At 36.3% G+C, this 24,095-nt stretch overlaps 2 protein-coding genes across 4 annotated transcripts in view; one reads left to right on the top strand and one right to left on the bottom strand.

The window, feature by feature from the left end:
- The first annotated feature begins 5,367 nt into the window (after positions 1-5,367).
- Positions 5,368-14,062, top strand: TTC14 (tetratricopeptide repeat domain 14). Of its 3 annotated transcripts, XM_016218093.2 has the most exons (12): positions 5,368-5,606; positions 6,068-6,192; positions 6,297-6,496; positions 7,267-7,351; positions 7,512-7,641; positions 7,948-8,103; positions 8,525-8,596; positions 9,000-9,119; positions 9,221-9,343; positions 10,836-10,953; positions 11,877-11,986; positions 12,791-14,062. In XM_016218093.2, the coding sequence occupies exons 1-12, from the start codon at positions 5,446-5,448 to the stop codon at positions 13,710-13,712; spliced, it is 2,322 nt and encodes a 773-aa protein (XP_016073579.2). In that variant the 5' UTR covers positions 5,368-5,445; the 3' UTR covers positions 13,713-14,062. The 3 variants fall into 3 exon arrangements, 2 of the variants coding, with proteins under 2 accessions (XP_016073579.2, XP_087674418.1); XR_015714677.1 differs by lacking the exon at positions 12,791-14,062 and having other exon boundaries at positions 5,372-5,606; positions 10,836-11,466; positions 11,877-11,987; XM_087818292.1 differs by lacking the exons at positions 5,368-5,606; positions 6,297-6,496 and having other exon boundaries at positions 6,108-6,192.
- A 3,043-nt stretch (positions 14,063-17,105) lies between these two features.
- Positions 17,106-24,095, bottom strand: part of CCDC39 (coiled-coil domain 39 molecular ruler complex subunit) — a 35,009-nt gene continuing 28,019 nt past the window's right edge. Inside the window, exons 15-20 of the mRNA XM_016218094.2 lie at positions 21,564-21,723; positions 20,827-20,933; positions 19,972-20,112; positions 19,652-19,828; positions 19,423-19,508; positions 17,106-18,033 (exon numbers count right to left, since the gene is read on the bottom strand). Coding sequence (XP_016073580.2) covers positions 17,880-18,033; positions 19,423-19,508; positions 19,652-19,828; positions 19,972-20,112; positions 20,827-20,933; positions 21,564-21,723 — 825 coding nt within the window. The 3' untranslated portion in view covers positions 17,106-17,879. The remainder of the gene's footprint in view (positions 18,034-19,422; positions 19,509-19,651; positions 19,829-19,971; positions 20,113-20,826; positions 20,934-21,563; positions 21,724-24,095) is intronic.

The following is a 24,095-nucleotide window of genomic DNA, read 5'->3' as shown; positions in this document are numbered from 1 at the left end:
TCATTCATTAAATCAATTGCACTTGGAAATCTGACCACCCTATGTCCACCAATAATCTAATGTCATACCTAAAGTGAGTAGGATCAAAGTTAAATCTTTACCCAGATATGCTGATCTTCCAATGGAGGACAACATACTAAACCAATAATAGATTTCTAGTCTCTGAAATTCTCCTTTGGTTCTGCCATCAATAAAATAAAAGGGAGCTACTAATTAATAACTAAAAGATGATCAATAATTATTTTTCAAAGAAATGTCCAAATTGCATTAAAAATGGGTATCAAACCAATCCAGAATGTAGCAACAAGAAATATTACTTACTTAGTACCAATTAAACTGTTACTTTTTTCTTGGTTATAATTCTGACATGTTGTTCCCTGATAATAGTATTCTCAGACATCGCCACAAAATGGGAAACTAAGAAGTATTTTTCAACAACCATAATGGATTTGTTCCAAAATATCCTCACTCTACTTCCAAGTCCTTTATGTAAACAAAGGAAAACACGGAGAACACGGCTGGCTGAGGGCAACACTGCAGGTGGCCACTGTGAAGAGTCAAGCATTGCACATCCCCGGACGTGTCACGTACATTGCACATCACACATGGATTGCGATGCAAATGCACCAGCTCCAGCCATGCTCTGCCCTGGAGTTGTGCAGCGTTCGCCCCTGGGTCCGTTCAGAACTAACTGGCCTCAATTAGAACTGAACAGTGATCTTTCCTCTTGGAAAAAGTAATTCAAAATTACTGAGCTAATCAATCCTAGACAATAAAATAACGAACTGATTTACATTAAAATAATATCCTGAAAACATTTACAAGAAACTGAAAAATTGAGATGTTAGAGACACAACTATCTTAAAAAGACTCTATATAATAGGTTACAATTCCCCATCCTTGAATCCTTGTTTAGTTGGCAGTGGGTTTTCTGGGAAATGGTAGAAAATTTGATATCCACATGATCTTATAGCGCCCTCAAGTGGATAAATATTAAACTGACAATGTTTTTCTCTTGAGGTGTTGGTCTGTGGTAAGAAAAATAAAAAGAGAAGGTGGTGGAATCCTTTCAAACAAAGACTATTGGATGAAGATATACCAACCCTTATCAGGAGAGCTCATAGTTTAAATTATTTCTTTAATAATGAGAATGGATTTTTGACTGATGTAGCCATATTTTCCATTTAGATTTCTTCATTCTTCTTTGAGTAAACTCAACCTGAAACAGAACATAGCTAACTACCTTATAAGGTAGCAAATCTGTAGTCTAAATATTTTGCACCATGTACTTAGGAATGAAATCAAGCTTACCCATTTTAGGGAAAAGGTTTAAGGTTATCTTTAGATGTTAACATAATAATAAAATTTTTTATTGATTTCAGGGAGAGGAAGAGGGGACTGGGGGGAGAGAAACATTGATTTGTTTTTCCACTTACTTACGCATTGATTGGTTGATTCTTACATGTGCCCTGATTGGGGATCGAATTGGAAATCTTGGCATATCAGGACAATGTTCTAACCAACTGAGCTACCCAACCAGGGCCAATAATAGATATTTTTAAAGTAAATTCCATACATATATTTACAAACTAGATCCTTAAAGAGCATTGTTTCAGCTGACTCTCTAAACTATATGGCATGGTAGAAAGAGTACCAGAGCTATAGTAAAATAATGTGGATTTGAAAGTTAGTTTTTGAACAAATTATTAACCTCACCATATGTTTGTTCATTTTTTAAAATAAAAAATGCACACACACTAGTTGGTGGCTTCTTAGTGTACTAGTTAGGATGTTTTTTGTTCCAAACCATAAATTTACTCAAACTGGCTTAAGCAACAAAATGGATTTTTTTTTATTTTTTTTTTTGAGAAATAAAGAGGGAGGTAAAAAAAAAAAAAAAAAAGGCTGAAAAATTTAAGGGAGGACAATTAACATACTCCTAGGGTCTTAATCACTTCTTTTCACCCTTTCTTGATATACACACCCCAGATGAAGATGAGGCTTTGCTGAAATTGTTTATATCAGGTTAAGAACCAGGAAGAATCTGTCTACAAATATTTCTTACATAATCATAGATTATTTGTGTAAGTCCCTCCCAAATGGTAATATACAAGTTTCTGAGATCCAGACAGGCTTTATCTTTTGCACATGATGTCGCTAGCAGCTGTACATGTTATTTTGGGAAATGGGGGATCCTAGAAAAGCTACTTCGAGATATGTCTTCCCTGATTTATGTGGCTACCTTGCTTCAACCAAGTTTTCAGGCATTTAGTGTGTGTGTGTGTGTGTGCGCGTGCTCACACACAGGAGATAGAGCAGTCTCTTCTGACCAATCTATATAGCCTACCTGAAATGACAATTTACTTAACTTATACATCCATAACTAAAATACCCCTCCCTACCTCCCTTTCACACTTGCAGTCTCCAGAATGCATCTTGCTTTTCATCTCTACTTCTTTAATTATATCGCTCCCTCTTCCTGAAATGCACATACTTGCCTCGTCCTCTCCTCTTATTCCTATCAACTACCACTACACCTCATCCCCCATTAAAAAAGGGCATCTAAGCAGACGCTTAGTAGGTGTCCATAATAGTCTTACCACTGTGCCATATTTGTTCTTCTGATATCTGCTCCTTTTTTGGACTTGTGCCACTCAAGAATCACATGCGGTTTTTTCATCTTTATATGTCCAGGGCCTAGAAATAGTGTTCTTTAAAAAATGTACATGTACTTATTTAGAAATGAAATTTGACATCATAGTAAAAATAGTCCAAGGATCCAGACACCAAAGATCTGACTTCTTGAATCCACTGCCCTCTCTTCCCTCCCATATATTCACATAATTATTAATGCTGCTTAATCTAGAAAAGTTAGAAGAGATTTTGTAAATGTGAAACCAGTAAACAAAAAATGACAGCAAGAAGAGAAACAAAGTGTTTTCTTTCTACGTTCACCTTGAGAAGCCCCATATGTAGGACTGGTTTCTCCAAGATAAGAAGCAAAACCAATCTCCTCGCTTCCTTTTCTCACTCCCTGTGGTCCTACCTCAAAGATCCAGTGTAATGTCCCCTTCATAGCAAAAGGGTATTTATCCCAGCAGAAAATGAATTCAAATATGCCTAAAGTGTGAAAGGCTTAATCCCTCCCCATGAGAGTGGTATTTGGGAAGTGAGGAACAAGGTTGTCTCTGGCACTTAACTACTGTGATTACCTCTGTTTAAGGACAGCACTATCCACAGATTTTAAAAAACAAACAAAAAACAAACCAGCCTGAGTTTTTTTCTTTATTTTTATTGTTGACACTATTACAAATGTCTCCATTAACCCCCTTTGCCAGCCTCCACCCAGCCCCCGGCCCCCAGCCTGAGTTTTGATTACACCTGCTTGAAATTTATTTCTTCTGTCACTACTATGTATACAGCAAGCATTCAATAAATGTCACTCTTGATGAATGCTGCCTACCCTCTAAAAGCAGCTACTTTCTCCTATTTTCATGGCCATACCACAGCAATTTTAGACAGTCAAGATATGGGTATGGTTGAATGTTGCTCTGGTGTTGGAATTAGGAAAAAGAGTAGACCTATCCCATAGTGGTGAAGACATGTACTGCTGAAGAATGGCCTCACAAGGTAGCATTCTCAGGTCAGGTAAATGCCACTGTCCACCATGTAGTTCTCAGACACTGAGCTTCTCGGTCCCTCCAGAGGTAATTAGATCCTTAATAACAGATCAACTCTAACTAAAATTGCATATCTTGTTTACAAGAATGTCTATACAGTGCCTTCTTAGTCGCTGTCTTTCCTTTTCAACGACAGGACCCTCTTTCCTAAAACAGCTATTCTCTATAGTTATAGTCTAACACAAATGAGTCTATACCATTGATTGAACTTTCCTGATGTACCCATAGTGGCTTGAAATTTATTATCTTTTAAAAATTATTTTGACTTTAGAGAGAGGACGGGGGAGAGACAGAGAACATCACATTGTTGTTCCACTTATTTATGCATTGATTGGTTGATTCTTGTATGTGCCTGACCAGGGATTGATCCCGGAACCTTGGCGTCTCTGGATGATGTTCTAACCAGCTGAGCTACCCGGCCAGGGTGAAATTTATTATCTTTTAAATTTGCATAGTTTTTTGTTACATTTTCTCAAGTCTCAGTAATCTGTTTTCTTATTTGCCAGGATTTTTCACAAAATTGTACGGCGGCATACACTGTATTCTGGGCTGGGTCTTCTGTCCAGGTGCTGAAACAGTGAAAGGCAAATTGACCTCCCCAAAGACATGTAACTGAAGAGGGGGCAGAATAATTGGTACCATTATTTTTGTTCAAGAGAACTATACTAAGCTACACATACTTAAGTGGTACAGATTTTAATCAATTGAAAGAAAACAAATTTATACTGAAATAAAACTTACTCTCAAAATTAGAGTTAGTCCTTCTGTATGATAAATATACTCTCCAGCAGCCCTGCCTTTGAAGAGTCGATTAAGATCGACTTGGAATCCTAACTCTACCTTTTACCAGTTAGATTACATTGATCAATTTACTGCGATTCTATGGGCCTGTTTCCTCAGTCTCTTAAATGAGACTAAAGGAGATACAGTGGTTAGGTTCTCGAATCAATAAGTTACACGGGGAAAAGCCTAAGTGACGATTACCTTCGAAAATCACTTGAATTACCCATAAGTACCGTATATTGACTTATTGTACACAACACCATAAGTAAATCTTATGGGCTCTAAATTTTGTGAAACCACTTAGATAAAATGCAAAATAAAGCATATATGCATATATTTAAGCATTAAAGCCATTACAGTTTTAAGTTAATGCTAAAATAACTAACAGGGAATGGGTTATGAGTGGAGAACACGATTCTCGTGCTTAATAAAGGTTCCTGTCCTTTCTTTCTTCTGCCCGGCAGCCTACCAGGGAACCTGCCCCCGCAGCGGTTTCCGGGCGGCGAGGCCTGAGACGTCGGCGGTGACTTACCGGCGAGTGCTGGGGGGGAGAACCTCTGAAACTCGCTGGGGGCTCTCACCTGTTCGGGGCACTCACACTTAAACGCGTCTCCCTAAACTGAAGGATGACTTATTATTTACCCTAGATTACAGCTCGGTCCATTGCAATATAAGAACAATGCCACGGAAATTTAAAAAAAAAGTTAGCTTCCCACACACATCACTACCTTGGAGCTGCCGTCAGCCCTCAGCTCGAGAAATGCTTCGTCCAGTCCTTCCGGCTTCCGTAGTCTCGCTCACTTTCGCGAGACCGACGCCTGGGACGCCAGCGCGGCCCCGGAGTACTTCCGGGAGGCAACTGGCGGTGCCCGTGAAGTGTGCTTCCGGCGGCTGCGGCGGCTCGCTCAGCCTCCGGGATGGCCGGGCTGAAGTAGTAGGAGGCTAGGAGCCCACCGGCCGTCGAGCCCTGCAGTTTCTAACCATGGACCGCGACCTTCTGCGGCAGTCACTGAATTACCACGGGCCGTCATTGCTGTCCCTGCTCCGGAGCGAACAGCAGGACAATCCGCACTTCCGGAGCCTCCTGGGGTCGGCGGCCGAGCCTGCCCGGGGCCCGCCGCCGCCGCAGCCGGTACAGGGCAGGTAATGAAACGAGTCGGGGAGGGGATCCAGGTCGGGGCTCCGCTGCTGCCGCCGGGCGCGCGAGTCCAGAAGGAGCAGAGTCCTGGCCGTGGGCACGTGAAACCCGCGGCGCTGGTGCGGAGGGCCGGGTGGAGGAGGGTCCGCGCCTGGGGTGAGCGCGCGGCGGGCGGCGGGCGGAACTCCCTCTGGTAATTGCCTAGCAGGAGCGCGGGCTTTTTAGCTGAAATCCCTCGGGCTTTCGTCCCTGGCGCTGCGGGCGTCACCCTTCTAAGTTTCCCCGCCCTCCAGCTACAGACTGGCGAGTGCGAGAATCCCTAGTTAAAACTTCTTCCCCGAGGAGTACGGGCTGGAACTTGGGGTGGACCCGATTGGGCGATGAAAGGCGTGAGCAGAAGCTTGGGCGTACTAAAAGCTTGTGCAAATAAACCCGTTTTCATAAATTTTGTTGTTCTTGTTTTAAGAAAAGAGAAGAGAGTCGACAACGTTGAAATACAAAAATTCATTTCCAAAAAAGCAGATTTGCTTTTTGCACTTTCGTGGAAATCTGATGCACCTGCAACTTCTGAAGTTAATGAAGACAATGAAGGTAAGTTGAGTCTTAAAATCTTTTGATAGCGGTTAGTTTAACCATACTTCAGGTAAAGTAGAACACAAAACTCTAGGTAGTAATTTTGTTTATCGTTTTCTCAGATCCTTACGCAGTCATGCCACCTTTAGAGCAGTTCATGGAAATACCTAGTATGGATCGGAGAGAGCTGTTTTTCCGAGATATTGAGCGTGGAGATATAGTGATTGGAAGAATTAGTTCCATCCGAGAATTTGGGTTTTTCATGGTGTTGATTTGTTTAGGCAGTGGCATCATGAGAGATATATCCCACTTGGAAATCACAGTAAGTTACTCACTTTTCAGTTATTTGATGGCTTCTGTTTTTGATAGTCATCTCAGTCAAGAATTACATCTTTGCATCCAGTGGTGTTTAAGTGTACTCTGCTGACAGTTTTGAGAATAAAAATTTTAATTGGAGAAAAATAAAGTACTTTTTTCTTTTTAAAAAATTAGCAGCAGTGAAAGAGTTACTCCTCCATTTCAGGTTTTGGGAATTTTTTGGTTTCCATGGTTGGCAGGGGTGGGTTCCTTTTTCAAATGTTAAAAGATAATCAGTATTAGATACTTGCATATAGATAACTTAGAAGTAAATCTCTGACCTATTTACATATTTGCAGTAATTGAATGTGATTTGTACATTATGGTTTATGATGGTTTGCCTGAGATTACTAGTCCTGAATTTGAAATGATGTGTCACTTTAAAAGGTTTGATATTTGCTCTCTATAAAGGCAGATGAAAAGGAAGAAAAGCAGAAGGTATCACAGACTGGATAAAAGACATAAACTTTGGAGAATTTACATTTCATTTTCATTGGAATTCTCACACTGGACAAATTTTTGTTTCATTTGAGTGTTTGAACTGAATCAGAAAACTTATTTAGTAGTGTTTGGACAGAAATAACTTACAATTGAAATCCTTACTTTAAATTTAGACTTTAGGGTGCCAGTTGATTTTTTAAATTTATGTCAACTATTAGCTATTTATACTGAACAACTAGGATAAGACACCAAAGAATGTGACAGTCTATTGTTTTAAAATACTTCTCATTGCAGGCTCTTTGTCCATTAAGAGATGTGCCTTCTCACAGTAACCATGGGGATCCTTTATCATATTACCAAACTGGTGATATCATTCGAGGTGATCAATTTCATTATGTTAATAAAAAGTAACAGTTGTCAGATTTTTGTTATTAATTTGAAAATGTAGTTTAATAAGAATAGTATTTGAAGGGATTTTTTTGTGGGGATGCATTTTCTTGTTAATCGGCTTAGGTTTCTTTTTTTTTTTTTTTTTTAAGCTGGAATCAAGGATATTGACAGATACCATGAAAAGCTTGCAGTATCTCTATACAGCTCATCCCTTCCACCGCACCTATCTGGTATTAAATTAGGTGTAATTAGTTCTGAAGAGCTTCCTTTGTACTACAGGTAATTTATCTACATTATTTCAACAGTAGTTAATTGCAAAACAGTTTCTTGATTAAAAAATAGTAAATTTTGTCCAACTTCTGATAACAGAGTAGAATTTTAATTTCTCGTATTTCATAGTATGTCCATCATATTTTTATAACCCTTAAATTTCTTCAAACTTGGTAAAAGGAACCAAATAATGATATTGCCACACCTTCATGTACAAAATTAGGAGTATTTAAATCCCATATGATGTTATTCCTTTAATAATGAGACATGCTAATTATGTTAACTATTTTTATATTTTTGTTGTGTTTTTTTAAGGAGGAGCGTTGAACTAAACAGCAATTCTTTGGAATCCTATGATAATATCATGCAAAGTTCCTTGGGATTTGCTAATCCAGGAGTAGTTGAATTCCTTCTAGGAAAACTAGGAATAGATGAATCTAATCCACCATCTTTAATGAGAGGCCTACAAAGGTATAGTGAATCAGTGTTGTTCTATTAAGTGGTAAGATGAATCATATGGAGCTCAAAAGCTGCATAACTGGGGCACATATTCAGCTATACTAAGCCTAGTGGCAGCAATATGACAAAGGTTAGATGAACTAGGTGATCCTGTCTCCTTCTGGAACTAAGTCTCTTATCAGTGATGAGATGTGTATCATGTGACCAAATAGAGAAAGATTTAGGAAATGTTTAAGAATTTTGTGTATATGCTAAAGAAAAATAATTTTTAAGAATAAGTGTCATTTCTGAAAGTTCAAGAATTTTTTTTGTAAATGGAATACAGATTTCTTGCTCAGGATTCACTTTTTCAGTGTTGAGTTATTAACCTGTCAGGCAGAGTGAACTATAGTTACAAAAAAGTATACGATTTGACTTTTATTTTCTTTAATAGCAAAAATTTCTCTGAAGACGATTTTGCTTCTGCATTAAGAAAGAAACAGTCTGCATCTTGGGCTTTAAAATGGTATGAAGACTTTGTCTTTCAATAATTGCATTATCTTGCCTAAAAGGTTAGGTTAAGACAAGAATTCTTGTTTCATCATTAAGACCAAATCTGTTTATAAATGAATTATAGTGAGTTTTTTACATTAGCTTTCTTATAGGTGTAAATGGTGTTATGTTGTAAACTGTTAAGACTTAAATTTTAGCCAACATTATAATTTTTCTCAAAAGGAATTAGTATATTGATATCTGGATTTCATAAAATTTGTTACAAAACTACCCAACAGCAAAATGCTTTTAGGTATATGAAGCATATGGAAGACTAAATATTAGCCAAATTTGATTTGCTTTAAAATTTTATCTATGCTAACATTTCTTTGGATATTCTGTGAAATGTTTGTGATGCTTTACAAATGTATTTTTAGTGTGAAGATTGGAGTTGATTATTTTAAGGTTGGGCGCCACGTGGATGCTATGAATGAATACAATAAGGCTCTGGAAATAGACAAACAAAATGTGGAAGCTTTGGTAGCTCGTGGAGCATTGTAAGTGGATCATGAGTTTTAAGGAATATTTACAAAGTGAATATGTACAGGATTTATACATAGCCCCCAAGATAAATTCTAATTTTGTTTCACCTCTCTAGATATGCAACGAAAGGAAGCCTGAACAAAGCAATAGAAGATTTTGAGCTTGCATTGGAAAACTGTCCAACTCACAGGAATGCAAGGAAATACCTCTGCCAGACACTTGTAGAAAGAGGAGGGCAGTAAGTGTCAGATTTTGTTCAGTAGTACAGACCTAGTGTTCAACCAACTGCTATAAAATCTTAAACTTAATGTAAGGAAATAGCATCTTAATTCAGAATTCTTAGTTTCAATTTTAGTTGAAAATGTTTTTTAATGTAGTCCTCTTTAAATTTTCTAGTCATTTTTTCCCTATTACTGAGGTTCTAATTGAAGATATTTTAGTGACTTGAGTTTATTGTTCTGAATGTCTATCCTATTACATAGAAATGTAAATGTAAAGGTACAAGAAATTAGGTAAATATCCTTTTCCTTGGACATACACTAGAAATTTTAATAGAGAGGAATTTAACTTCTGATTTAGTTCATCATTTTAGTAGAAAAATGCCAGAATAATGAATTGAGAGCTGTTGTTAATTATGAATAAGATTTCACTGTTATATTCGGTTTATTGCTCTACTCTTTCGAGTAAAATCCACAAATTCAGATTAAATGGACGAGCAAATCATTAAGAACAAACCCTATAACTTATGTTACTCTCCTGAGATGCTGGCATAATACCTTGCGTAGTAGTTGTGTCATAAATATTTAATGACCAATAGAGTAGTCTAATTCATAAAACATTTTGAGGGAATATAATACTTTAAATATAAGTAATTTGCTAACAGCCTGCTTTAATAATTAAAAACCAACTTATTTATAATAGCATCTTTTTGCTGTTAATTTTTAAAAATAGAATTCTCTTTTCATGAATTTGCCTGATCTTTGCAGTTATGTTCACAGAGGACGTCAGTTGATCATGTGCTTTCGTGCATTATACTAAAATGCCAATGCTGGACCTACAGTATGGCTTTAGTTACCAGTAGTGGATTCCTGTTTGTTTGTATTTTTTTATTTTGGGGTTTATTTGGTTTTTCAAATTGAGATATAACTGATATATAACGTATTACTTTCAGGTGTACAACATGATGGTTTAACATACAGGGTAGGGCAAAAGAAGGTTTACAGTTGTGAGTACACAAAACAGTTTACTCTTATATTATTTATTTGTTTATATATTTTATACAAACAACTGTAAACCTACTTTTGCCCCACCTTGTGTGTATATATTGCAAAGTGATCACAATAAGTCTGGTTAACATTCATAATCACACATAATTACAAATTATTTCTAACATGCTGTACATTACATTTTCAAGACTTAAAACTGAAAGTCTTACCCTTGGACCACTTTCACTCATTTTACTCACTCCCTACCCCTGCCTTTGGCAACCACCAATCTGTTCGCTCTATCTGTGAGTTTGGTTTGGTTTTGTTCTGTTTTATGTGGTTTTACATGGTCTCTTTATCAAAAAAATAGTAAAAAGCTTATGGTTTAGGTATTGTTCAATTTGGATAGTAAGTTGCTAACTGTGGTTTTTCGTGATAAGTTCTCTCATATAAGCCTTAGACCTGTATGCATGTTTGAGGACTTATTGTTTTTATAAAAGCGCTAAGTCTTCCTCTCAAATTTAGGTTAGAAGAAGAAGAAAAATTTTTAAATGCTGAAAGTTACTATAAGAAAGCTTTGGATTTGGATGAGACTTTTAAAGATGCAGAGGATGCTTTGCAGAAGCTTCATAAATATATGCAGGTGATTCTTTATTTCCTCTTAGAAATTTAGTGATACTTGAAATTAATGCCAAACTTAACTTTCTTCTGTGGAAAATTATTCTAGATTACTTAAGGCATTATGAAAAGTTTCTTTCTAGGTACAGTTTTTTCTAATTGGGTTTGACATTGCTTCATAATGTCTCTTCTTTCTTATCTGTTAGTACTCAAAAGTAAAAATAGGCTTATGAGAAAATTCTGATTGCCTAAGTTTGGTACATGGTTTTGAGTACTGTCCTTGTAGTGATCTTTCCTGGTGGTTATGAAATTCAGTGAGGTTACAGTAATTGAGTTAATTCTAAAAATCTTTTTGAGAGCTACTTTAAACTGTCTTTTCCTGTAATACTGATGATGATGTTTTCTCATGCATTTTCTTCTGAATCGGACCGTTGCTGCTGTGTCTGTGACATCTGGTGCTGCTCATCCCCATCCTCAAACTGGAAAATGATTTCTTATGTAATCATGCATCCAACTGGGCTGTGCTATTTTTTAAATGGTTTGTATTTAAACATGGTGATTTCCCCTCAATTCACCTAAATGGAATTTATTTGAATTTTAATTATACAATCTGTGTCCTGTTTAAATTTTTCAATTTTTTAAAATAACTTTATTTTTCCCTTTCTTGCACTCTGGGTTATGGGTACCAATGCAATGGCTTCCCCTTTTTTCATGGAATACCAACTGCAATATGGTCCTCGATACTATTCTGGCTATTCCAATGATTAATGCCGAACACCTGTATGGTTAATTTTTACATGTTAAAAATACTTGTTTGCTGCTGGATATGTGGTGATTTGGTTATACCACATTTGGTTTTTGGTGGGGGGGTGGTTTTTTGAAAATTGGGTTTTAAACATTCTGCTATTTTTTAACGTGTGGTTTTTTCCGATATCTGGGTTCTAAAAGAAATCTTTGGAATTAAGAGAAAAACAAGCTGAAAAGGAAGAAAAGCAGAAAACAAAGAAAATAGAAACAAGTGCAGAAAAGTTGCGTAAGCTTTTAAAAGAGGAGAAAAGGTAAACTATAACATTCAGTATTTTTTTACTTAAAGCAGCTACTGAGTTGAACCACAGTGCCATGTGAAGGTAAAGTAAGTAAAAATATAAAAGTATTTCAAATCATCAGTTTTTAGCAATTATGAGTACCAGAAATTTTTCTGTGAGAGGTTAAAGAAAGTGGAATTCTCAGACTAGAAATCGGTGGGGGGAAAGAATTACTGTAACCTTAAATTTAAAATATATAATGTTATTTTAATTATCTGTATTTTAGGGAGAAATGTTTTAGAAATAGAACAGTGAGTCTCAACTGGGGGCAGTTTTGTCTCAACAGGGACATTTCTGGTTGTCATACTGGTAGAGTGCTACTGGCATATAGTGGGCAGAGTTCAGGGGTGCTGCTAGACTTCCTACAGTGATGTTGTAGGAACCCCCCGCCCCCACACTGCCACCCTACACTCCCAACACAATGTCAGTAGTGCTGAGATGGAGAGATGATCTATACTCAAGGTAGCCAGATATAAAATTTTAATTCTCTCCTTTATGTGTTCAGTGGGTCTTGTTTTTAAGGAAATGTTGGAAATGTCATTGTGCTGAGCAGAAATGGATTTGCTTAGAGTGACAGCTATCTACACAAGTTCTCCCCCCCCAAAAGTAGTGCTTGATGCTAAAATTGTGTCTTATGGTAACTAAGATGATTATGATTGCTTATCTAAGCCACAGCTTTCACAAAATCTTTAAGGGCAACAAAAGAGAACTAAAATCCTTATGATAATTAAGAAACATTTTTGTACTTAACATCTGGTGAATTAACTACTTTTTTAGGCTAAAGAAGAAAAGAAGAAAATCAACCTCTTCCTCTTCAAGTGTTTCTTCTGGTGATGAGTCGGTTTCTTCTTCTTCATCCTCTTCCTCTTCTGGTCACAAAAAGCATAAGAAACATAAGAGGAACCGTTCCGAGTCTTCTCGAAGTTCTAAAAGGCATTCAGCTAAGGCATCCTCAAATCAGATAGATCAGAATAGGAAAGATGAGTACTTCCCAGTTCCAGCCAACCCGTCAGCATCTTTTCTTAACCAAAGACAAGAAGTGGAAAAACTATTGGAAAAGCAAGATAGGGCACCGTACCAAAAGAAACAGGCAAAAGAGAAAGATAGGTGCCCTGTCGCTTCATCTTCAGTTGAAATTCCGGATGATTTTGGAGGTAGGTCTGAAGATCCAAGAGATTTTTATAATAGCTCTAAAACTCAGGCAGGTAGTAGCAAAACAGAAAAGCCATATAAATATGAAAGACATTTTTCCACTAGAAGAGATTCCTCAGATTCCTTCTCTAGGAATCCAGAAGACAAATTAAAAAGTTATGGTTATAGAAAATTTGAGAAAGATACAGAGGGAAGAAAAGAGCACTATAGAAAGTGGGAACCAGGTTCCATGAGGTGCTCCACTTCACCAGCAAGCGCTGACTACTCTTCTAAGTCAGTTGAAAAATACAAAAAATATAATTATTCTGGATCCCGTGATTTCAGTAGACATGAGCAAAGATACCAGTTAAGTAAAAATCAGAGAGAATATGAAAGAGAGGATAATTATGAGGAGGATATTGAAACAGAGGTTCCAGAAGAAGATGAACCAAGTAGCAAAGGGCATTCAGAAAGCGGAGTTAAAAAAAATTTACCTCAAAACTTACTCAATATATTTAATCAGATAGCTGCATTTGAGAAAGAAAAAGGAAATAAGCAAAAAAATTAATATGCGAAGGGAATCAGCACTACCTTACTAAAGGCTGTTAAAAGTTTTGGGTCTTTTAGTCATAACAGTCCAGTGCAGAAATATCTGCTCCTAAAGTTATTTTATTTGTGGAGATGGCATAAAGCAAGTGCTTTTTAGCTATTCTCAAACTATATTTTCATTGTAGGTCCCCTTTCACAGCTTGATTTGTAGGTTTTCATATATATGTTTATGTACAGTATTTCACTCTGATGATTTAGACTTAAAGATAATTTTCAAAGTATTGTTTCTTCGTTGTATCATGGTGTATAAGAATTCCTTGGGTCTCCCTTATCCTGCTGTTTGAGAGAAAATTAAATTTGTGCACTGAACATTTGGATTGTTTTCATCAAAGATTATTTCATTCTCTTTTTTGTTAAAAGCCCTCAGCTTTTGAAAGAGATATATTTAAATATTCTTTAAGTACCATTTCATATTTATCATTTGTTTAAGTAAATTTTTACATAACTTTTGTTTTAAAATGGTAGACAGATTATCTAACTTGTCTAATTGGCTTCTAAAGCCTGACTCAATTAAAAAGGATTTTGTACCAGCTTAACAAGCACCTTAGGAATAAAGCCATGGAAATTTAATAGGGGCCCATTTTCCTCATTTCTTCCTACCTACCTACCTACCTACCTCATTGCTTAGCAGTATAGCCCTAAGAAATTTTTTAACTTTAAACATTGGCAAGACTTTAGAGACTACATTTCAGGCAAGAATAGGTCAGAATAGAAAAGAATCCTTTTAGCAAAAATATAGCAATGGCTAGAGAAGTACACTATAAATCTGATTCTCTAAAAAGAAAGAAAATGCAGAAACTCCTAGTATTGCAGATGTTCATTTTGGAACACACTAGGTATGTTTTTAAATAGTCTAGAGCTGGCCTGCAATTCTGCTTTTCTTCCCCATGGTTACTGTGAGAAGTCACATCTCTTAATGGACAAAGAACCTGCAGTGAGAAATATTTTAAAACAAATAGACCGTTACATTCTTTGGTGATAAGGGTCTTTTATCCTAGTTCACTATAAGTAGCTAAAAGCTGACATAAACTTAAAAAGTCAACTAGTACCGTCAAGTCTTAAAGTAAGGATTTCAATTGTAAGTCATATCTGCATCCAAACACTATACATAAGTTTTTTGATTCAGTTCAAAAACTAAAATCTCATGTAATTTGCAATTCATTTTAGTAACTATAAGTATGAATGATAAAACAAAAAGATATTTTGCACTTGTTAAAAATGAAACAAAAGTTTTTCCAGTAATGAGAATTCCAATGAAAATGAAATGTGAATTCTCCAAAGTTTGTATCTGTTATCCATTCTGATACCTTCTGCTTTTTTTCCTTTTCATTTTCCTTGATAGCAAATATCAAACCTTTTAAAGTGACATCATTTCAAATTCAGGACTAGACATCTTGGGCAAAGTATCTTATAATGTACAAAGCACATTCAATTACTGCAATGTTATAAATAGGCCAAGAATTTATTTCTAAATTATCCATATGCAAGTATCTAATGCCAAATACTAAATAAATAATAAAGAATACATTCATCTAGAAAAACTAAGCCCCAAATACCAATCAGTCTCACCATGCCCACTGATATCTCTTTTAACATTTGAAAAAGGACCCCACCCATGCCAACCAACATCATGAGAGATATATCCCACTTGGAAATCACAGTAAGTTACTCACTTTTCAGTTACTTGATTGCTTCTGTTTTTGATAGTCATCTCAGTGTAAGAATTATATCTTTGCATATGTGGAATTGAATGAACAAGCTGAACTATCAAGCAAAGTAAGAGACAGACTCATGACAAGCAGACAGCCCTGGTGGGGGTTAGGGAGTGGGAGGATTGAGCAAAAAAGAGAAGAACTCATGGAGATGGACAACAGTGTGGAGATTTGGGGGGCATGGTGGAAGAGGGCATAGAGGGGATAAATAGCTGGGGGGGAGAACCTGAAAAAAATAAAAAGAATGTCTTTGCATCCGGTTGTACTTAAGTGTACCTTGCTGACAGTTTTAAGAATAAGTGTTCTAATTAGAGAAAAATAAAGTACCTTTTCCTGTTTAAAAAATTCTTAGCAGTGAAAGAATTACTCCATTTCTGGTTTTGGGAGTTTTTTGGTCTTCCCTCCCAATTCTCCCCGATGTCTCTTTTCCATCTTCCTCGGGGCTGCTTTCCTGGGACAAAGTAAACTTAAAGTATACACATGCCAGTTTCTAAGGATGTATTCAGGAAACCCATCACAGCAAAAAAGAATATTGGGGATACACTCCTCAAGAGTCCCTAGTGGTATCTTCAGTTTTTTTCCTTAGCGTTTATAGTCTATACATACCCAGGCTGTGTCTTGGTTTCCATAGTAGATGACTGACTTAAAGTAAGTGGATGTTAAGGTAACTCCAGATGCGGCGATAACGAGGTTGATCCCTAGCCTCATCATTTAGCATTGTTACACTGAAGTTGGGACTTGCACTTTATTTAACAGACTTTTTGCCCGGCCGGGCGTGGCTCAGCGGTTGAGCATCGACCTAGGATCCTGGCGATCAGGGTTCGATTCCCGGTCAGGGCACATGCCCAGGTTGCGGGCTCGATCAATGACTCTCTCATCGTTGATGTTTCTCTCTCTCTCTCTCTCCCCCTCCTTTCCTCTCTCGGAAATCAATAAAGATATATTTTAAAAAAAAAAAACAAAAAAAAACTTCTATGCTGGCTGGAGAGCCTAACCCACAGATACTGTGCTAGGCTCTGGGTGGTAACTCAATAACAGGCAGAAGTTATTGTGCAGATCCTATGTATCAGGCCATGTGCATTCTGTATAATCTGATCATTTCCGTAAACGTTTATGTAGGTAACTTACAGTGCCTATGTTACAAGTGAAAAAAAGGCGTAGAAAACTAACTCCCAAGATCACAGAGCTAGTAAGATACGATCCCTGCCTTCATAGAAAAGTATGTAAAGTATTATTTTAAGTTCCAAGTAATTTACAAAGTAACATAGGACAGAGAATAAGAATTTACAAAGCGACTACAAGATTAATCAGCTTTTAGATCTTATAAAATCTCATGCATTAGAACAGTGTTTCAGCCAAACAGACAATACCACTACTGCCTTTCAGAAGAAACTGCAGGTGACAGCCCTAAACAATGACAATTATAAATATTTTTTCCAAAGTTTGAAGGAAACCATACTCATTTAAGTGCTTAGATTCTAATACATTTATTTGAAAACTAATAACATTGTGTTCATACTCCACAGTACTACAGGAATTCAAAGTGTTGGGGATATGTTATAAGGAAATGTTAACTGGAGTAACTAATTACATATCTGGTGGTCTATCTTCTCTAAATTTTAGCATTCCTATAACAAATCACACCCAGTTTTCTTTATATTGTTTATTAAATCAAGAAAATATTGAAAATACATTCTTATTCTTTATGCTTGGTTGTCTATCTTGAGAGCAAATCTTTCATGTGTTTGACTTCTTTTCAAGATGAGAGTTAAAGTGATTCCTAAAAATTGGAGCTGCATTTTTATTGTACATTGTTTCCCATCAATTGTTTTCTCAGTGGAGGGATGAGGGTAATGCTATTTTTTGGTTAAATTTTTTTTATTTATACCAAAGAAACTAACAGATTTCTCCCCCAAAAGTCTGGGAAGTATATTTCTTTGGATAAAGAAAACTTAATTTCAGGATCTTATAGGGTAAATGAGAATTTCAGTAGTGTTATCAACTCTTTATGAATCTTTAAAAATTTCTTCTGAGTGTAGTTGCATGGCTAGCATGAAATAATAAAGAAATGAACTATTTTCTATTATAAAAGACATAAAAATAACAGTGAAAAACATTTTCCCTATGCTTATGTAATGTAACCTTAAAATCAGGTATTACTGCTTTCCTTCTATGTGAAGAAGATAATTGGAAAAAGGGTAAGAAAATTAAACATTTTGTTGGCCTGACTTTTAACTACCAGTTTTTACATTTTCCACTGGATAAAACTTGTCTGGTCATTTCATTTTCTGACTATTTCAGTAGAACTCTATATGATCATACAGCACCCAAAAGCATAGAGTGGAATTGACTATTTTAAAAGTGAAATTTTTGTTTTTTTGTGTTTATAATGTGTTCAAAAGAGATTAAAATGTTTACTTGCTGCTCTTTTTGCTTTTACTACTGGAACTACTGCTAGCACTGGCTGGCCTAACAGTGCTGTTGGTTGGCGAAGAAGAGGCTGGGAAGGTTAGCTCTAACACTTTAATCGAAGTCTGAGAAGCAGAAGTACTTGTACAACTAGATGACCTAGAAGAAAAAAACAATTATTGTAAATTTAATTCAATATTTATATTTTAATAGAGATTCCCCTCATTAATAGTGAAAGATTCCATAATCCCACAAGTAATTAGCAAAAAGTAGCCGATATTAATAGTGCTAATAATAAATTTTAAAGCATGACCATTAATACCAAGAAATTAGGTTTTTTTAAAAAAGGAAAAGCAGTAATGAACATGACAGTTTTAAACCAGTAGAAAAATAGTTTAACAAATATGTCCATAAGAAAAATGTTTTCAACTATAATTAATTTAGAGATAAGAGTCATTAAGCACTAAGGATTTGCAAAATTCATTAAGCATAAAATGTAACAAAAAGAGGGGCATGTGAATTCGGGTACTGGCAAAAGTGATTAAAATGATAGACGATATAAGAGAAAAAAGTGAGAGAACTGTTTACAGGAAAAAATAGTGGGGTCATTTGAAAATCATTACTAGCTATATAATCCTGAAATGCTAAGTCTAAAAAATACATATGTTTGCCCTGGCTGGGTGGCTCAGTTGGTTAGAGCGTTGTCTTGTACGCCAAAAGGTCTCCAGTTCAGTTTCCATCAGGGCACATACCTAGGTTGCGGGTTTGATTCTTGGTCGGGGTGTGTATGGGAGGCAACTGACCAATGTCTGTCTGTCTCTCCCTTCTCTCTCTAAAATCAATAAATATATCCTCAGTGAGGATCTTATATATAACACACATTTATACATATATATATATGTTTTATGAGAGTAAAGGAATGTTCAAATGCTGCCCACCAACCTCTAGCATGTTCCTTTGCCTTTGTGAAATCCCTACATGGATTAATAAAAACTAAGTGGCCGCTGAAGGTAGGAGATTGGGAATTTAAAAATTAGGATCATCGTTAATTTTTGTCAGCGAAGCACAGGTATTGATTGAATATCCCTGATGATAGAATTCTGGGTAACACTAAACTGCAAAAGTAAGGAATAATTTCCTTTTTAGCAAATTAAAGCAACATAAATTAAATCTTGACTTTAAAATTTTACAGTGTGGTTTTAATAATAAAAATCATACTCTATGTCTCTACATCTAAGTTGCCGTTTTATGGTTAAAAATACCCCCTCTCGGGGTTGATCATTCTAGATGAAACCTCTAAAATTTCACCCTGCTTTATCCTACTGAATTAGCTGGTAGTTCACAGCGCACTCTGTGCAGTAATGGAAAAGGTGGCACCAGACACAGGTTGGAAAGAAAGCTGCTCGGCTGGCTGGGTCTGCCTCTGACAGCGGCAGGCGGGTGAGGGTGAGGAGGGCACTGGCAGCCCCGACGGCTGTGCCCCGTGGCAGGGGCTGGGCTCTCTAAGGGCCGCAGCTGTGAGCTGACGTTTTTTAAGCTCCCACTTACCTCAGTGATAACAGTGAAGTCTGCGACGGAGATCGAGAGCTCTGACCACTCCCTTTAGTGCGAGCTGCAGGCAGCTCCAAACCTTTCTGGAAGAATATCCAATAGCGATCATTAGCACCACTGCATTTCAGAAGGAGAATATTTTTAACTAGGTTTCACTCTAATGAATGCCGTAAGTTATTTTCATGAAGTGTTTAAGAAATATATTAATAGAGGGTACAGTTACTACCTGTTGAAAGTATGTTTGAAGGATAGCGTGGAGCTCGGCATGTCCTGTGACATCGACTAACATTCCATCGATGCTCTTGTGAAACTCTTTCAATTCACGGAGCTTGATGTCGTCTTCTTCTAGGGTTTCGTCTTTTGTTTCTTTTAAAAGACGGATTTCCTTGGTGAGTTTTGCACACTGTTGGTCAAAGTAGTCAATTATTATATAAACCTATTTTCCAGAACTTAATATTTTGAATGGATGGAGGAGGATTTGGGTTTACCATATGGAACTTCAAAAAATGTAAATATGAGAGGTCAGTTTTTTTAAAATATCAATACCTGTTTAGTTACTCTCTCTAATTTTGGCTTCTGGTCCTCAATTTCTCTACTTAGTTGAAGTGAACGAGCCTCCTTCTCTAATAATTTTTCTTTGACGTTATTTGTTAAATGTTCTATAACTGTTAAAGTATTTTCCATGCTCTGCAGAAAATAAATTATTAAAACATTTATTAGAATCAAAAATAACTTTTATAACTTGCCAGTATTCATTTGACCCTAATTCATTTATTTGTATATTTAGTATACATTCTACTGGTAAGTAATACATATAATGGTTTTATGGATTAAGTTTTGTATATAATTCCACTGGAAAGTATTTTTATGGTACTTGGAAAAATAAACAATAACCATTGAAAGTATGCATGCAATTTTCAGAGATTCACAATTCCTCTGTTCCTTCAACTTTATTAGAAAAACAAAAAAATCTACATTTTATGTAGGGCCTGCTTACCAAGCACACTGTTTTCTCTTTCAGTTATGTGCTTTAGTAACTTCTTTGTACTTGATTATTTTTATCTTTCAATTTTTTGGTTGTTTTTTTTTTTTTTTTATGAGGCAATCTTTAAGGTGATCTTTAAGGAATTAAATGAAAATAAAAGTACATTAAATAAAGGATAGAGGAATAAGTCATAATTAACTAGCAGTGATTTATCAACTAATTAACAAGTGATGATCAGGAGTCCGTCCTGTGCTTACCACTGGGATTTTTAACTATTTTAATGCTTTAATCACTTTTTTTCTCATTTAAATGAGACTTATCTCTTACAATCTACTTTTCTAAAAAATTGTTTGTACACGGTAACAAGAAAGTAGACATAATGGTAGTTGGTTTCTACTATGGACTGTAGACTTTACCTGGATATCTTCCTGTAGCTCTCTGATTTGTCTTTGTTTGTATCTGTATTTTTCATCAGCAGCTCTTTTCTGTTCTTCTAGTTGGATTTTTAGTTCATACTCATGACCTAGAATTTAAAGAATTTTTAGTTTAAATTTTTAACATACTCTGTAGAAAGCAATCTTAACCTCTTACATTAAACATAACATTTCTTATGACAGGTTAAATTCCTTATGTCTACTTGTTGAAAAACAGTATGTGTGTATGTAGTAGCCGCTCTTGTTTAGTAGACACAGAGCAGCTAATGTGCTATTTTCTGCAGACTTAAAATTAATCCCCTAGAGAAGTGATATGCTGTATCATTAGAACTAATAATGGAAATAACACTTTAGCACTTATTTTAAGGGGTAGGGGGTCCTGACTCAATCAAACATGGTAACATTTTTGTTTTCCATGTCTCACAGCATTCCTTTTTAAAAAAAATAAACTACTATAGCCTGATCAGCTTGGCTCAGCAGTTGAGCATTGACCTATGATCCAGGAGACCTCGATTCAATTCCTGGTCAGGGCACATGCCCAGGTTGTGGGCTCGATCCCCAGTGGAGGGCATGCAGGAGGCAGCCGATCAATGACTCTCTCTCATCACTGATGTTTCTCTCCCCCTCTCCCTTCCTATCGCTGAAATCAATAAAGACATATTTAAAAAATAAACAACTATACAGCTTTCATTGCATATATTATGTTAACTCCTACATACTAGATGGAGTGACTTTTTGAAAAGATTTTTGGTAATTGTTGTTGCAGCTGCTCAGCACTTGCAAGGTGTTTTCTAGAGCATAGATTTCTTTTTCAGCTTTATTGATCTTAGCATCCAAACTGTCACCTTCCCTTTGAAGTTCTTCTTTCTCTTGAGCAGCCTATAAATACAGAATAGAATGATTAAATAAAAGTTTCTCAGGGGGGAAAATGTTTGACTTCAGGAAATAGTTAACTCACAATAATACCAACTTGCCTTGAGGTCCACATAAAACACCACTTATTTATTTCACTTGATTTATAGAAGATCAAATCCTCAAGGCCTACAAAGTACAGCACAGAGGATACAAAACCATGATGGAAATGCAGCAACTAACCAAAGCTTACATAAAGCTCCAACAAAAGTTACCAAAAATTTAAGCAGGTCTAAACTTCACTGGGAAGGGAAACAGAGTGGCCTAGAAGATTTCAAAGTAGATACTAAATAGAATGTATGTTTCTGGCCTGAAAGAGGCTTAGGAACACTTTCTCATATCTTAGGAGTAAAAGAGGTGAGGCAAGGTGCACCTAGGAAAGTAATGCTTATTTCCCACACAGTTATATTTATGTGTTACTAGAAGGAATACTTCCACATTACTGAGCAGTCAAGCAATGTTAAACTTAGAGAAAGTACTTCAGTAGCACAAGCTAAAATTGGAACCATAGATTAGTGTGGCCCCCACTCGAGAATGATACAAATTAGTGAAGTGTTCCTCATTTTTGAAAGGAAAAAGGCTGCATGATGCCACTTCCATGAAGTACCCGTAGTCCAATTCAGGGGACAGAATGGTCACCGCTAGGGTTTGGGCAGGGGGACGGGAGTCACTGTAAATGGGTACGGTGTCAGCTGTAGAAGGGGAGACAGCTCTGGAGATGGGCAGTGGAGGTAGTTGCCCAACAATAGGAATATACTTAATACCACTGAACTGTACACTTAAAATTGTTAAAGTGGCCAATTTTTTGTATATTTTAACACATTAAAAAAAATTTTTTTAATTAGAAGAAGATAATTGCGATTAATGTGGGTAGAAAAGAAGTTTACTAATTGCTGCAAACCAGAAATTCCTCAGTGAGTGGACATAGTGACGTTCTCCATCTTACCTCTGTCGCTGGGCGAGGCTCTCTAGAGTTGTACCCAAACAATTCCAAAGAACCTCTCAATTAAGAGTTAACAGGGATAGCATGCAGATATATTTAAAAGTGCCCCAAATCCATTCTTAGTAAAATCAACTAATAATTTCATTTGTTAATTTATTCAATCCCTAGGAATATTTAAAGCAGAATATGGTCATTGGGAAAAAATTTTGGTAATGTTTCAATTTTTAATGCTTTCTCTGGTATTTGTTTTACTATGCTACAAAAATATGTATAACATTATAGTACATGCCCGGCCGGGCGTGGCTCAGCGGTTGAGCGTCGACCTAGGATCCAGGTGATCGGGGTTCGATTCCTGGTCAGGGCACATGCCCGGGTTGCGGGCTCGATCAGTGACTCATCATTGATGTTTCTGTCTCTCTCCCTCTCCTGTCCTCTCTCTGAAATCAATAAAGATATATTTAAAAAAAAAAAACATTGTAGTACATAATAGTACACAATAAAAATAATACAAGAAAATAGTAGCAAATAGTACATAGTAAAAAAAGCTTAGCAAAGATAGTACAAGAAAATAGTAGCAAATAGTACATAGTAAAAAACACTTAGCAAAATTAAAGTTTTAAAATAAATTATATCTAATTCCTTTGAGTCTAGAATTGGCAATGATTTCATTCCAAATACAGTGTAGAGGGAGAGCTGGGATCATCAAAACAGCTAGATTTTAGGTGCAGATGTCCTACTACTGATGGTGAGGTAACATTAAATAATTCCCTTCTCTGAGTTCAGTTTATTTGTCAAGTGAAAGGGTTGAATTTGTTCATTTATACAGATTTCTGATATAATTCCACATATACCTTAAACTTCTAAAACTGATCCCATTTGCCTCTAAATCAGAGTTTATATAATGTATACCTTTTATCCTGGATTATAAAGTGATACTTGGAAGAAATTTTTATGGATACATTTATGTGAACATTTTAAAACCTTTTTCTAGTAATTTCACTGGACAGTTTTGTTAAATTGTCGGAACTGAACTACTACAAGGACGAAAAGGAACTTGGAAATGAGATTTGAAATATGCCAGCCCTTCACTGGCTACCGATCATATTTTTCAGTCTGACTCTTAAGAGTCAAATACTAGAAGATACTAGGGTGGGGGAAAAGAAAAACAAAAAAACCTGTGTGCCCCACAGACAAGAACCTATTGCAGGACCAAAAACAAGGAGGCAGCCAGTCAATGACTCATTGACGTTTCTCTCTCTCTCTCTCTCTCTCTCTCTTTCTCTCCTCCTCTCCCTGAAATCAATAAAGGGTATATTAGAAACAAACAAAAAACCCAACAATTAACAAACTAGAGCCTATCCCTTATCTCTTACCCCTTAGGAACTTTCAAAACCTG

The sequence above is a fragment of the Miniopterus natalensis genome, chromosome 6 (genome assembly GCF_054644295.1).
Source record: "Miniopterus natalensis isolate mMinNat1 chromosome 6, mMinNat1.hap1, whole genome shotgun sequence".
NCBI lineage: Eukaryota > Metazoa > Chordata > Mammalia > Chiroptera > Miniopteridae > Miniopterus > Miniopterus natalensis.
Note: the sequence above shows the minus strand (reverse complement) of the source record. Positions and strands in the feature narration are given on the sequence as shown.

Excerpts from the sequence above, each read along its gene's own strand:
- TTC14 (XM_016218093.2), top strand. The coding sequence starts at position 5,446 with ATGGACCGCGACCTTCTGCGGCAGTCACTGAATTACCACGGGCCGTCA. Across the intron at positions 8,597-8,999 it reads GCATCTTGGGCTTTAAAATG|TGTGAAGATTGGAGTTGATT; the intron begins GTATGAAGACTT and ends ATGTATTTTTAG. Across the intron at positions 9,120-9,220 it reads TTGGTAGCTCGTGGAGCATT|ATATGCAACGAAAGGAAGCC; the intron begins GTAAGTGGATCA and ends TCACCTCTCTAG.